The sequence below is a fragment of the Meriones unguiculatus genome, chromosome 17 (assembly GCF_030254825.1).
Source record: "Meriones unguiculatus strain TT.TT164.6M chromosome 17, Bangor_MerUng_6.1, whole genome shotgun sequence".
Taxonomy (NCBI): domain Eukaryota; kingdom Metazoa; phylum Chordata; class Mammalia; order Rodentia; family Muridae; genus Meriones; species Meriones unguiculatus.
The window spans coordinates 96,033,081-96,048,008 of NC_083364.1; the positions used below are offsets into that span (position 1 = coordinate 96,033,081).

The 14,928-nt window shown below is 50.7% G+C and overlaps 1 protein-coding gene across 5 annotated transcripts in view; it reads right to left on the reverse strand.

The window, feature by feature from the left end:
• Nucleotides 1-14,911, reverse strand: part of Hlcs (holocarboxylase synthetase) — a 159,072-nt gene extending 144,161 nt beyond the window's left edge. For 2 of the 5 annotated variants that reach the window (XM_060370777.1, XM_021657166.2), the window contains exon 1: nt 14,803-14,903. Coding sequence is in view for 2 of the 5 variants with exons in the window: in XM_060370779.1 (XP_060226762.1) it covers nt 2,725-2,955 (231 nt within the window). In the remaining 3 variants the exon portion in view is untranslated. Of the gene's footprint in view, nt 1-2,724; nt 3,227-14,802 lie in introns of those variants that run through there. The other 3 variants (XM_060370779.1, XM_021657163.2, XM_060370778.1) reach the window with 2 other exon arrangements.
• Nucleotides 14,912-14,928: the final 17 nt, after the last annotated feature.

Here is a 14,928-nt window from a genome sequence, read left to right on the forward strand (position 1 = left end):
GTCTGGGAAAAAAAAAAAAAAAAAAGTTTAATTTCCTAATGAAAAGCTCAACACCAGGCACAGTGGTGTGCGTCAGTTGTCCCCACACCCAGGAGGTAGAGAAAGAGCCCAGGCTACACAGGGAGCTCCGGGCCAGCCTGAAACATACTGAGAAATTTACAAAAAAAAAAAAGATAACGCTGGTGTGACAGCTTAGCAGGTGTGGCGGTTTGAATGAGGATGGCCCCTAGAGACTCATATTTGAATACTTAGTCCTAAGGGACTAGAACTGTTTGGGAAGGATTAGGAGGTGTGGGAGGAGGGGTGTCACTGGGAGTCAGCTTTGAGTTTTCAGAAGACAGATTTGTTCTCTCTCTCTCTCTCTTTCTACTCTCTCCCCCTCTCGCTCTCACTCTCTCTCCTTTTCTTTCTCCTCTCTCTCCCCTTCTCATTCTCTCTCTCTCTCTCTCCCCCTCCAGACAGGATGGAAGGCCCTCAGCTAGCACTCCAGGGCTATGCGTGTCTGCCCCTGCCATTACGAGACTGAGCTGATCCTCTAAAGCTGTAAGCAGGCCCTTCATTAATTCTTTCTTTATAAGAGTTGCCTTGGGGTTGGGTGCAGGCTAGAGAGATGAAAGATTGCTCAGTGGTTAAGAGCACTGGCTGCTCTTCCAAAGGACCCAGGTTCAATTCCCAGCACCCATGTGGCAGCTCACAACTGTCTGTAACTCCAGTTCCAGGTCATCCAACACCCTCACACTGACATATCCACCAATGCACAGATACACACACACACACACACACACACACACATTGCCTTAGTCATGGTTTTCTTCAGCAACAGGCCAGTGACTAACATAGAGATAAAGGAGCTTGCTAAGCAAACCTAGCAACTGAAGTTCAACCCCAGGAACCCAGGTGAAAATGGAAGGAGAGAACCAAGTCTATAAAGTCGTCCTCTGACCTTCGAGATCAGTGGCACATATGTGCACAGACACACTGATGATGGCTATGGTGATGATGACGGTGGTGGTGATGATGATGATGGGGGTGATAAATTTTAAGTAAAGATTTGAAATGCAATGTGGAATCCTCGGTTGGATCCCAGACCATAAAAAGACACTAGTGGGAAAATTGTTGAAGTCTAGAGCTTGCAGTTGAGTTCATATGCTGCACTCACACTGTGGAGTTAGGACTGATCAACCCATGACTGGGTAAGATGTCAACATTGGTGGGAGCTGAGGAAAGATGAGAAGGAACGCCCAGTACTGTTTTTGCAAGTCTTTTGTAAGTCTGGCATGATTTCAGAATAAATATTAGAGAGTGACTTTCTCCTTAGTTTCATTAGCACTCCTTTTCCTATTCCTAAATAACTATGTAGCCATGAGCAAGTTACTTCATCTTGCTGAGTCCCAGTTTCTCACCTATTAGAAAAACAAAAAGGAGAGCCAGGCATGCTGGCAAATAAATACAGCTCGGTTACTAAGGAGGCCAAGTGGGAGGATCAGGCCTTGGAGTCCAGCCTGGGAAACAGAGAAAAGCTCTCATCCTGAGCCAGCCAAGCCTTTAAGAAGTAAACTGCTCACTGTGCCTCCCTCAGAACTCACGTACGAGGGGTGAATGAACTCTAAGAAGTTACCCTGACCTCTACAAGTACTTCCATGGGACCCATACGCGCACACACCTTTACAGCCGTCACACACGGCAGGAGAGGAGGCTCGGTGGTGAGGACAGCACCCTGCTCTCACAGAGGACCCAGACTCCAAGCTCAGCACCCACGTGGTGGCTCACAACCATCCACATCACCAGTTCAAGGAATCAACGTCCTCTGGCCCTTGCAGGCACTGGATGCACATAGCATGTGCACACACACACACACACACATACTCGGAAAAACACTCTTACACATAAAATAAAAAATATTGCTTTTGAAAAAGACACCCCCTTCAACCTCATTTCTTTAACAGGAGGTACAGACTAGAGAATTTCCAGTTGCCCCCCCTGTACCCCAACTCTGATCCCAGCACAGCTGCGCCGTGCCTCAGCGTAGGCATCTCCACGTCCCTGCCTGCACCGCAGACCCCCGACAGTTTCTGGAACTAAAACTTCATTGATTTTCAGTGAGGCACAATTGCGATCTCTTTTTACCTACTCAGCTCAAAGCAAAGTGCTCAAAAAACTTTCTGCACTGCAAGTGGATCCGCCTTCACCCAGCAGCCGGGAGCGGACCTTCACAGCCAGGACGCAGGGAAGTCAGCCGCTGCAGAAGGGAGCCGGTCCGCACAACCAGAGCGGGGCTTCAGCACAGCTCCCGGCTGAGCCACTTCCTCGGCCCGCGGTCCCAGCCTGCCAAGGTCAGAGCCACACACGCGCACGCACACCCGCGGGTGCGGGATGAAAAAGGGTGAGCCCCACTCCGACCCACCAGCAGGGGCGAGGTGTCCCCACGCTCATGAACAAGCAACCCTGGGGCAGAGACCGCACTCCTGAGCTGGATCGAGCTGGCTTTCCGCAGCGCGTTTCCCACTACATTTTGGCCCTGTTAAGAGGACAGTATCCAGACGGGTCGAGCCAAGCCAAAGGGCCCCGCTGGGAAGAAATTATTCCTGCCTATAAATAACTCCTCCCAGGGGGACAAACAGAAACAGCAAAGCCAGGACTCAGCCGAGCTGGCAAGCCGGCTCGCTCGGGACCTGCGTGGGGAGCGTGGCCCCGGCGGGAGCACCGTGGGCATGCAGCACCTACCCGGACCCGGCGCCCACAGTCCTGGGGGCTCCGGCCGCGCTGCCCGCAGCTCCAGGAACAGGCAGCGAGCAGCGGGCACGGCAGTGGGCACGGCAGCGGGCGGAGCGTCCTCACCAACCACAACGCAGGTGGTGGCCTCGTGAGCAGGCCCAGACAGTGGGAAAGGGCCAGGTCCCTGCACCCAGCCAGGCTCGGGCGGTGCCAGGGCTGGCTACCGCTGGCCGCACTCATGAGACTTGAGCACCGCCAGGGTCCACAAACAGGGTCGCTCCTCGGCAGCTCGGCCCGCCCTGCTGTGCGGCAAGGAGCCCCTCCTTGGGCTGCTGGCCTCGGCGGTCAAAGCGCCGCCTCCTCGGCCCCAGCACCCTCATGCAGTGGACTGCTTGTACGCCTGCGCCTGCCTGCCTTGGGACCCTCTGGGTGGACCCTCGGGCTGGTTGCCCAGCGCCTAATAAACTGGAAAGTTGTGCCGACCGGCGAGCCGAGAATGCAGAGCTGTCCTCTGGAGGCTGGCGGGCTCTGCGCCTCCTCCCAGCGGAGGGAAGGAGGGCCCCTGCTGACACACTCCTCCAGCTGTCCCTTCTCACCCGAAGGGTGGGGAGGCCTGGCAGGGTCTGGATTCTGACCTCAGAACCCTTATTCAGTCATTGTCAGTTTCGATAAGCCCCGCCCCTTTACATTTTCAATATCGGGCGCTGCTGCAGCCACAACTACTCCCACCAACTACTCCTGCGCGGAGCCTAAGGTCACAAGCACCCTAGGAGAGCTGATCACCGCCCACTCCCCCACACGCGCCCCTAGGAAAGCTGCTACCGCTCACTCCCCCACAGGCGCGCACACACACCTCTTTATATTATTTTAGACAGGGTCTTACTAGGTTGAACATTCACTGATCCTCCTGCCTCAGCCTCCCCATTAGCTATAGTTGCAGATCTGTGCAGACAGGCCCGGGTACAACTGGAGAATTCTTTATTCTATGTATCACACAGACTGGCACCTAAAATTAACTAAAACACCCTCCCTGGTAAGGAAATAAGTGAGAAGGAAGCATGTGACCTCTGACGCTCCAGGAAAGTCTCGGTGCGGCAGGCCCTGAGCGTGCTCCTGGTGCCACGGACAGGCAGGGAGGTCAGAACCAGCGTCCTCAAAACCCACAGTTGTCCATGGCTGCAAACGTCCCGCATCCAGGGCTTCTGCGGCTTGTTCAACCCTGCTCAGCACTCGCCCTGATCGCTCTCCATCCGTGCCTGCTCACACAACCCTGAAGAGGACAGTCCTGGCAACTAAGCAGGGGCAACTAACATCTCATTCAAGCCACTGAAGTAAGTTTCCTAAGCGTGTGTGTGTGTGTGCACCCGAGGCGCATCTTCCCAGCCCCAGAAGGGAAGGTATAGGTTAACAAACCCCAGTGCCGGGTTGGGATACCTCCCTTTGAGTTGTTTGCCAGAGGTGTTCCAGAAACTCCCCCCCCCCCCAAATAAAGCAAGCGGCTGAGGATGCTCTTGGTTGCCCTTCGGAACTTGACTTCAGGCCCTACGGCTGAAAACACAGAGCAGCTGCCGGACATGGAAGAATCAAGTTAGTGCTGGCCATTTTTCTCCCTGCTAGCTAGCTTTCCTAGGGGAAATGCATTAACGATCAGACCTGGCCTCGAACCCTGTGATCTGTAAACGTGAGCGGCAGGGAAAGATGCCCACGCGTGAACTAGTGCCTCAGACGTTACAGAGAGAGCTTCCCACCTTCTGACTGGACGCAAGCCCAGCCCTGCCACAAATGAGACATCTATATACTGTGTGTCACACAGAGAGCACACACGGGCACACTCAGAAACATGAAGTGTAATCACACACAGGACCTGAGAAGGAATATTACTAGTTAAGATTGGAATAAAACACCTGTTAGCCAGGCGCAGTGGCCCACGCCTGTGATCCCAGCACTCTGGGAGGCAGAGGCAGGCGGATCTTTGTGAGTTGAGACCAGCCTGGTCTACAAAGTGAATCCAGGACAGCCAGGGCTACACAGAGAAACATTGTCTCAAAAAAAGACAACAAACAAACAACCTGTGAGGAGCTGGGAAAATGGCTCAGCAGGTAAGGGCACGGGCTGTTTTTTCTGAGGACCCAGGTTCAGTTCCCAGCACCTACGTGGTGCCTCACAACCACGTAAATGCAGGTCCAGGGGTCCAACACCCTCTCCAGGCACACGTGGGGCACACAGAGATGTGTGCGGGCAAAACACCAAAACACATAAAAGTAATCTTTGAGAAGCGAGCAAGAAGCTGTGACTGCAGCAGCTATCCACAGAAATCTGGATTACCTGACAGCGGCCACCTATACCAGTGACACGGCTTTTCACTTTGTTATTCAGTACATGTGACATTGGGGAAAGACCAGTGTGCGCACGCCTCTGTCCTGAGCACTCACAGACAACCCCAAACTCTTCCCACACTGCCAGCAGGGATTTGTTTTCAACTCAGGATTTTAAGGTCCTTCCCCGCCCCACTCCCGCCCCCAGCCCCCGTTCAGATTTTAGGTTTCTTCTGATTTTCATAGCTGCTCTAGAGACTGATAAATCTAAATCTCCGTGCACAAAGCTTCACACTGTGATCTTTGGGAAAAATCTCCTGGAGGCAATGGCACCAGCTAGTTAGAAACACCTCATTGTCCAAACCCTGACTGCAGTCAGCGCAGGCCTAGGATAATGGCAGGGGCATTACTAACCTCAAGAGTCTGGTGTATGTCACGGGGGTGGGGGTGGGGTGGGGCTTCCCAGGAACACAGGCTCCTCTGCACCACGCAGGCAGCATGGCTGGGCTCTGGGCTCTGGGCTCCTCCAGGATTCAGCCAGCCTGCAGCTCAGTCACAGACCACCTTCTCCTCACAGGCCACCACATTCACATTGTACTCGGTACTCAGAATCTGAGCATTCACCCTAGAAGTGCTGACAGAGGGAGCGATAATATTTTTAAGGGGTGATTATCTAAACTGGGAATTTGCAAATGTTCAACACAGGGAACACATTCTGCAAACGTTGCTGTGGCCATTCAGAGGCTTGAAGAATCGTGCAGAATGTTTTCCTTCCAGAATGATCTGAGACTGAGCTGCAGAAATCATGACCCTTCACCCGTAAGCATTCAGGGAGTATTTCCTAAGAACATCTTTCTTACCCAGTCATGCTGCACTAACCGAATTCAGATTTAACTTGCCCCACAGCCAATGGCTGCCAGCTCTAAGATTTCCCCAAGCCTTTCAGGTTGCCCCAAAGTCACGCTGCTTCTCCCTTGGGCCGCAGAGGGAGCTGAGCCTTACTGGGGTGCCGTGTATAGATCAGGAAGGCTCTAGTTTCATGAATGGGTTTCGGCAGGTCTCAGGGGAGTCGGCAGGTTCTCCTGGAGGTGGTATTCCCATCTAGTGACCTATCTCCCCCATATGATGGCAGCTCTGCTTACACATGACATCAGCTCAGCCCTCGCTGGTCATGCTGACAGAGGTCAGAGTGTAGGCGTAGCCACGTATCCAGCAACCTCCTCTTCCCTAGTCTTCATAAAAACTGTCTGTGGGGTGGGACTCTGAAACCATAGAGTTCTTTTCTCCTCAGTAATCCTTTTCACCCACAGCATCACACCTGGGGTTTATCTGTCTGAACTCATGACTCGTGGGCTGTTTCTACAGCATTTCCTTGTATACATTTGTTTACTATAAATCAGAAATGTCCTGTCTACCATGCTCATCTGTTTGTTTTTTAAGTTTCATTTGGTTTTTGCCCTCACCCATGAGTGATGGACCTTTTCTTTTTCCATTTTAGTGTGTGCGTGTGTGTGTGTGTGTGCGCGCGCACGCACATGCACATGAGTGCACACTCGTGACTGCACTCGGGCTCACAGGCACTGGAAGCTAATCTTCCAGCATCTTCCACCTTACTCACTGAGGCAGGGTCTCCCAATCGAACCCAGAGCTCAATGATATGGCTGGTCTTCCCAGCCAGCCGGCATTGATGCCCTGTCCTCGCCCTCTGGGGCTGCAGTGGGCAGATGGCTTCACCACTTCACCAGGCCTTTCCACAGGCTCTGGGCTCCGAACTCCAGTTCTTCCCCTGCATGGCAAACGCTTGCCCACCAAACCATCCCCGGCCTCAAGTCTTTTAGACCCAGTGTTATTATTCAGTATCACCACCACTCATTCTCAGGGGGTGGCAGGCTTGACTAATGAAAGCTCATGCCCTTCTGGCCTCCCTCCATCATTGCTTTGGCCGCCTCTCTGCTTTCTGGCAGGAGCCATTCCTGGCTCATCTCTCACTCTCCCTGAAGGAAGCATTTCTCCAAGGACCTCTGACTCCTTTTCATGGACAATGACATGTAGAAACAAAGATACTAACCCAGGGAATGCCCTTTGCTATGGGTGGCCCTGTTCCCAGGCTCTTGGAAATAGTTGCTTAAGAATAAATCAAAATGAGAAGCCTTTCATTCCAATCCACGGGGTCCCCTTTTCTCCTAGTGAGGACCCTGGTTGCCAACACTCATTCATTCAACTTAATGATTTACTTAAACCTGTAACAAAAAGAAAAAAAATTCTTAGAAAATTGCTAAGAATTACATTGGACCAAGTTCAAGACTCCTTTGTAGCTTTGGTGCCTAATTTACATATAGAGGGGTGTGTACAGAAGTTCTTGAAAAGTTACGTGTTAAAGATTCTTTGGCTTGACTGATGAGAACTTCAAGATTGTCCAGAGTTGGAAGGACACAGTTGGAAGAACAAGAGCATCTTGGGCTTTTTCAGCCCCTTAACAACCTTTTACATATGCCTCCGCCGACCATCCTAGCATCCTTCTGGTCATAGGTGGACCTATGGAGTGTGTCACTGGCTTGCAGCAACCCAAAGGCTAAACTGCCCATGCCCTTCTGCCTGAAGCCTGGAGCAGAGAGCTCTCCGCTGTGTGTGAGCTGCCTGTCTGAGGTCCCTGCCACGCATCCCTCGGCGTGCAGTTTGTGTGAGGCCATGATATGCTGCCCTGGTGGAGGAGGATACATCTCCAGATGGCCTATCAGCTCTCACGCCCTTCAGGTGAGAGCTGTCCTTGGCAGCAACGGCAGACTACGGCTGGCCCACTTCCACCCTCTCAGGCAGACCCCGCTGGTTTAGTCGATGATGCCTTGTCTGCCAAGCAGGCTGCTCACTAGACAGTTTGCTTTGTTTCCTTCGTTAGGGCAAAGCATCTGTCGGAACTTCTGCTGGCAGATGGCCTCCGGCCTCCTCTCACATCTGTCTTTGCTTGCCCGTCTCCTCCTGGTCAGTGCAGCCTTGCACTATAGAAATTCCATGACTGCCTGACACTGAAGATAAGGGTCTCTGTCCCCTCCACATTTGTTCCCCACCTGTGTAATTCTCTTACATTCGTATCACACCGAGCATCACTCAACATGCCCAACATCTGTGATACCTTTGCTTCATGTCTAGATGATTCCCTGAGGCACAACTCCCTGACTGTAGCCACTTTACTTCCACAGCGAAGCAGATAAGCATGATGTACAAAGCTGCCTGACACATCTAGTTCCAGGAGATCTGACACCCTCTTCTGGCCACTACAGAAACTACACACGTATAGTGTAATTACAGGCAGGCAAACACTCATACATGAAAATAAAATCTTCTAAAAAAGAAATGCACAATTACCTGGACACAAGTGGCACATGCCTTTAGTAGAGGCAGAGGCAGGTGGATCTATTTAATTTAAATTCAAGGTCAGTCCTGTCTAAATATTAAATTAAGTTCCAGATCCTCAAGGCTAAATAGAGAGACGTAGGGCATGCGCCCTTGCACTTCCTCAAAGGAGGAGGAGGAAGAGAAGGAAGGAAGGAAGGAAGGAAGGAAGGAAGGAAGGAAGGAAGGAAGGGGAAAATGCAAACCTTTATTTTCAAATGATGTTTCTTACAAGCAAGGGCCTATGTAACTACTTCTACTTTATTTCTGATTTGTGTTTTTTTAGTGTCTCAGGTCTCACAGAGGTTGGCCTCTGCCTTAGTTAGGTTTCTATTGTGATAAAACATTGTTAACTGTGGTAGTTTAGATGAAAGTGGCCCCACAGGCTCATATATTTGAATACTTTGTCCCCTTTGGGGACAAATTATTTGGGGAGGATTAGGAGTTCTAGCCTTGTGTCACAGAAAGAGGGCTTTGAGGTTTTACAAATATGGAGGGGCTGTCCAGGTCCACGGGTCAGCACACCCAGGATGGCTTGCCCAGGAGGAACAGCCCTGAGGAGCTCATGCTGTGAGGAAGCTCTGCTTGTTGCCCTGTGGTCAGCACATCCCTCATGGAGATGAGCTGTATGGGAAGTCTGTTTCCGCCCCCTCCCCAGGCAGCATCACTGGCACTCACAGTAAATGCTTGATCTCGTTCAGGCCTTGTGGCTGGAGCACACTGTGATTCAGTCACCACCCTTGGGAAGAACCTGTGGAAATAGATTGTTAGCAATGGCCTCTACCCTTAGAAAGGATTTGGAAAAATACATTGTTTAGCAAGGTTAGGTAAAGATGCTTTTGCTAGAGGCTCTGGTGCAAAAAATCTTAAGGAACAATTTGAAGAAAAAGTAGACCGCCAGGCAGTGTTGGCTCAAGTCTTAAATCCCAGGCAGAGGCAGGTGGATCTGTGTTCCAGGCCAGCCTGGTCTACAAAGTGAATCCAAGACAACCAGGGAAACCCTGTCTTAAAAAAAATTTTAAAAAGAAAAAGAACACTCTTAATAGAAATCCAGGGGCTTTCTGAGGTTTCTGCACAAAGACAATGGCCCCACATAGCACTGGCTGATCTGATGCTCTTAACCTGGGCCACATGATGATTAATTTCCTTACACTTGATTTAAAGTAGAGATGGCTGACTGTTTTTTATATAAAAATTTAGGTTTGTGGTTCTTTTAAGATTTTTATAAGATTACTTTTTAAGATAATTGGTTCTGTCTTTGTATCCACAAACTACAGCCTGCCAGTAAAGAGAAAGAGCTGGCTGAGATTCCCTGGCTTGCTCATACCCTGTTCATCTGTCACAAGTTACTCCGCTACAAATGTATGTGGGTTCTTGGGAAAAACTTGTATTTCATATTTGTTTTTACCCATAATAAGGAAACATTTGATCATGTGAGGGTATTGGAGAACTGTTTTCCTTGCTTGTACTCACTGTAATCTACTTAAAGAAAATAGAATGTAACCACACTGTCCTTTTTGTACTCCTTGAAAGATCTTGCTGGGATATAAAAGCTGTGGGGAAAAAGAATACAGGTTGTTGCAACTTGCTCTTCAGAGTTTGTTTCATTCACCAAGATGTGTGTGTAAGGCTGGGTTGGAACCTGTTTCTGTCCACCCAATGTGTGAATGTGTGTGTGTGTGTATATGTATAAAGTAAGAGAAACTTGAAAGAAGCCTGTAAGAGAAGCTAAATGAAGAAAAGCTTGTTGGAACCTACCTGCCAGAGTGAGTCTGTCTTATGTCGTGTGTGTGTGTGTGTGTGTGTGTGTGTGTGCGCGCGCGCACACATGTGCACATGTGTGTATTTGCCTGTGTGGTCGTTTTTCTCCTTCTTTCTTTTTTACCACTGCCAGTGGCAAGCCCAGGCTAGAGCCAACAGCTCTAGCCCACACTGACCATTCTAGGAGTAAGTTCATGTCAAGTAGCTACCAGCACTGGCCGACACCAAGAACAATTAGGTTCTGGCCCCTCCATTTGCCACTTTCAGTGGAAACCACAGTAGGTAACTATCAATTCCAGCCCAGAAAATTACCCTCAGAGAAAGTCTGCTGCCAGCCGTCAGATCTACTCTCTGCCTCAGTTTCCCCTGTTGATGGCCAAGCTGGTCTTCCATAATTTCCCAGTGCACACTCACTCTCTCTTTGTGCCTCATCTAGTGGATCAAGAGTGAGCTCTCAGCTGCCATCGTGGACTCCGACCCCCAAACACTGTGAACCAAATCGCTTCCTTTCCCAAGTTGCCTCGGTCATGGTTTTATCACAGCAGGAGAATAGTAACTAAGGCAATGACCACATCAGCTTGGGGAGCAGAGGCTTCATTTCAGCTTACAAATCTCAGGTCACACTCTATCACTGAAGCAAAGTCAGAACAGGAACTCAAGGCAGGAAGCTGGAGCCGGAACTGAAGCGGAAGCTAGGGAGGAATGCTGCTTGCTTGCTTGCTCTCCATGGACTGCACAGCCAGCTTCCTATACAGTTCAGGACCACCTGCCCAGAAGTAGCAACACCCACAGTGACATGGGCCCTCTCACATCAGTCAATCAAGACAAATCCTCACAGACTTGCCTACAGGCAATCTTATGGAGGCATTTTCTCAATTAAGATCTTCTATTCCCAGATATGTCTAAGTTTGTGTCAAGTGGATGTGAAGGAACATAGCTACTCTGGTGAGGGATCACATCCCAAAAACCTAGGTCTGTGTGATCTGGCCAGAATATAGGCATGTCCTTTTTATTTACCTTTATTACCTCTGGCTGGAATTCAGACATGCCTTTAGTACACACCTTTAATCCCAAACAATGCTGTCTAATTGAGGGACAGACAAAGTGGTGAATCAAAGAAAGATCTGACTGAATGAGTCAGAGATATGCCATGCCCAACTCTCACAAGGGAAGACGGGAAAGACAAGCTACTTCAGAGCAGCCCAGAGAGAATACAGTCCAGGAACACAGAGGTCAGTGCAGGCAGTTCACCTAAGGCTGTGGAGGTCAGAGGTAGTTTGGCCAAACAGAGCAATTCAGTGAGAAGCTGAGAAAGGCCAATTTGAATCAGTCAGCTTAGAGAGGAGTTTTGAGCCAGAAGAGCTGAGTTGAACCAGCCAGCCAGACTGCAGAAAGAACTGGAAAGGGTGAGTTCATTCAGCAGTGAGTCTCAAAGGCTTAAAACATTCTAGGCCTAGGTGAGCAGAGGAAGGAGACTGGAAGCTGAAGCCTTCAAGGTCTGGGGGCTTGCAGAAGATTAGACTGTACAAAGGCTAGAAGCTTCCAGGCCTAGGCCTAGGGATATTTACATAGAAATACTTTGTGCTCAGTCCAAACCATGTATCAGTATAGCTTGGATACAGCTCTCACCTCATCTCATTTGAGGAAACAAACAACGGCATTTACAAGTGGACAAAACCCAATGAGCACAGCCTCCAGATTATTAGCCAGGGCTGGCCCTGAGCTCCAGGCCTCTTGCTTCCACCTCCCAAACGCTAGGATTGTAGGCATGTTCATTTTTTCTGTGATTAAATCTGCTCAGGTGTCTAAATTTAAAGCCCTAATTATAACACATCATTTAGAAAAAAACAAAGTAGCTAATATTTACAATCACCAGCCTTTGGAGCAGAAGCTGATCATGGCATGCTGCAGAAACAAAGAAGAGTTCTAACTCCCCTGGCCAGCATTTTCAAATGGCCAACAGATACCAGGATTCTTAGACAGTATTTACCCAAGTAATCGGCTATTTTAAAAAGAAAATGGATCTGGAGAGATGGCTCAGAGGGTAAGAACGCTGGCTGCTCTTCCAGAGGGTTCAAGTCCTAGCACCCACATGGCAGCCGACAACTCAGTTCCGGAGTATCAGACATCCACTTCTGGAACACAGGCACCAGGCACATGAGTGGTGCACAGACATATATTCAAGGAAAATGCCCAAATCACCTGTACACATGGAAAACAAACAAACAAACAAATGCAATGAGGGAGAATTTTCTTAACCTCAGGACTGGGGCTGAGGAAGTGGCTCGCAGGGCCAACACCCCGGTTCAATTCCCTAGCACCCACATAAAAAGCTGACCATGGCCACATTTGCACCCATAACCTCAACACTGGGAGGTGGGGCAGAGCAGAGAAAGGAGGATGGCTGAAACTTTCTGGCTGCCAGCCTAGCTCCAGATCACTAACAGACCCTGTCTCAAGGAAAAAAAGCGGGGAGAGATAAAGCAGGACACCAGATGCCCTCCTCTGGGTTCCTCAGAAAAACAGGCAGTGCTCTCTCTCTCTTCCTCTCTTCTTCTCCCTCCCTCTTTCACTCTCTCTCTCTCTCTCTCTCTCTCTCTCTCTCACACACACACACACACACACACACACACACACACACACACACAGCATACCCACACACCCAGACCCACCCCTGCCCTCAGGGTGTGCAAACACCGCTTGCCAGCAGGTGGATTTGAAGGGATGAAGCTTAGCTGGGCAGATGGGTTACATAAGACTTTGGCTGACAGTGAGTGTGGGGAGCAACAGCCTTCTCTGAGTCCATTTTCAGTGACAAAGCTCTCTTTTATTGGGGGCAATAAGGGCTTTATAACCTTGGGAAAGTGAGTGAGGTTTTTGTGGTGAGTGTCTTTTCTTGGTTGGGGCTGGCTGGGAATGCTTCATTTGCATGGAGAGGAATTCCAGTTGCTAGCTGGACTTCCTTATAAAGAATCAAAGCTTTAACCTGAAACCTGCCACCAGGCGACTTGAGCACCCCCAGAGTGGCAGAGGTGTGTGGCAAGGCTACAAGCACGGGGGGCGTGCAGGCCTGCAACTACAGGCCTGGAACCGGGAGGGAGTGGTCCTTACTCCTGCTGCTCTCAAGATGAGATTTTCTGGGTTTGGACATGTCTCAACCTCACTCTTGCTCCAAGCTTGCTTCCCCCAGTTGCACAGCTCCCCTGCCGCACACGAATACACACACATACACCACACACAAACATTCAGAATTGCTTAGAGTCTTTCACAGTGAGCTTCTGGGAAACAAAGACCTAGATGAGTAAGAGTTAAAACCAGGTGATTTTGTCTATTGGAGAAAACATCTTCCACACTGAAGACAGAAAGGACCCTGACAGATAGATTGCCGTTTCTGTCTCACTTCCCTCACACATTCTGAGGACATGTCCGCACAGACTTCGGGAAAGCTGGTGATCCTTGCCGAACGAGAGAACTCAACCCCCTGGCACATTTCTAGCAACCCTGATGATTCCATAAATACGGCTTATTCAAGAACCCCAGGTTACTGGACCGAGACTAACCTTTCACTATCTTTTTTTTTTTTTTCAGTATAATTATTTTTTTCTTTTTAGGGGAGGGGTATTGGGGGCTGAACCTAGTTCCGACTCACGCTAGACAAGCCCTCCCCCACGAAGGTACTGCCCTGCCCCAGTATAATTTGGCTAAAGACAAATCTCAGGTTTTAGAATGGCAAAGACTTATTTGAAATCTTTCCGTCATTCTTTCATTAAAAACAATTCTTGAAATTTTTACTGGTTTCCCCTTCTCGTAGAAAATGAATAATTATATATGGCGTTCTTACAAATCTACTTTCTTCCATTTGCTGGTGGGATCTAGAAATCACGCTATGTCACGTGACGTCTCTGCACACCCGAACGGTGCTGCATTGCGGATTCATACAGCCACCTACTGGCGTGTGGGCACTGACGCCGTCCGCAGAGCTTTGCCCCTGCCGCGGTGGTTCCTAAAGCGTAAAATCACGAAGCGGCAAGAGCGTCCAGGACAAACGCATACGAAGTGCGGTGCTCGCCAGAATTCCCTTTACGGGAAGAACTCCGCCTTTCCTCCGCTGTCTGAGCGCAGACTGGAGGAGCCCCGCGGGCGGTGAGCGCTGTGCTGCGGCTCCCGGGCGAGGCACCGAGCATCCCCGGCAAGAGCCAGGCATTACGTCATCGGTCCCTCCTTACTCGGACTTCCCGTCACCCTCGGTCAAGACGCATCTACACACAGTCGGCCCTACCCTCCACCCGAGCCGTTCGCTGGAACGGTCTGATCACTGACGGTTGGCCCTCACATTTCCTAGGGATTCCTTCGCCTACGCACTTGCTTGGCGGGAGGCCATGCCCAGCCAGTTCCGGCCTCGCGGCTCCAGGCCTGCGCACTGGCGACTGAGCAAGGTCCCCGGATGCAGCCCTACCGGAAGCCCCGCCTCTGGAGCGGAAAAAAGAGTCGCACTGCGGTGGGCGGTGGCGCCGGCCCACGCTGCAGTGCCGGGGCGACATCCCCACCGGACCCTCCGGCCGGTGGACCTCCTCAGCCCGTCGGCGAATGGCGACACCCGCCAGGGCGCCGCCTCGCTCACCTCGCTGCCCGGGGCCCGGCCGCCCGCTCCGCACAGTGGTCGCGCTGAGTCCCCGCCGCGCCCCCTGGCGGCCGCCGCGGGAGTGCGCACTGCGCAAAGCTGCCTGTGCCGCGGGGACGCGCAGCC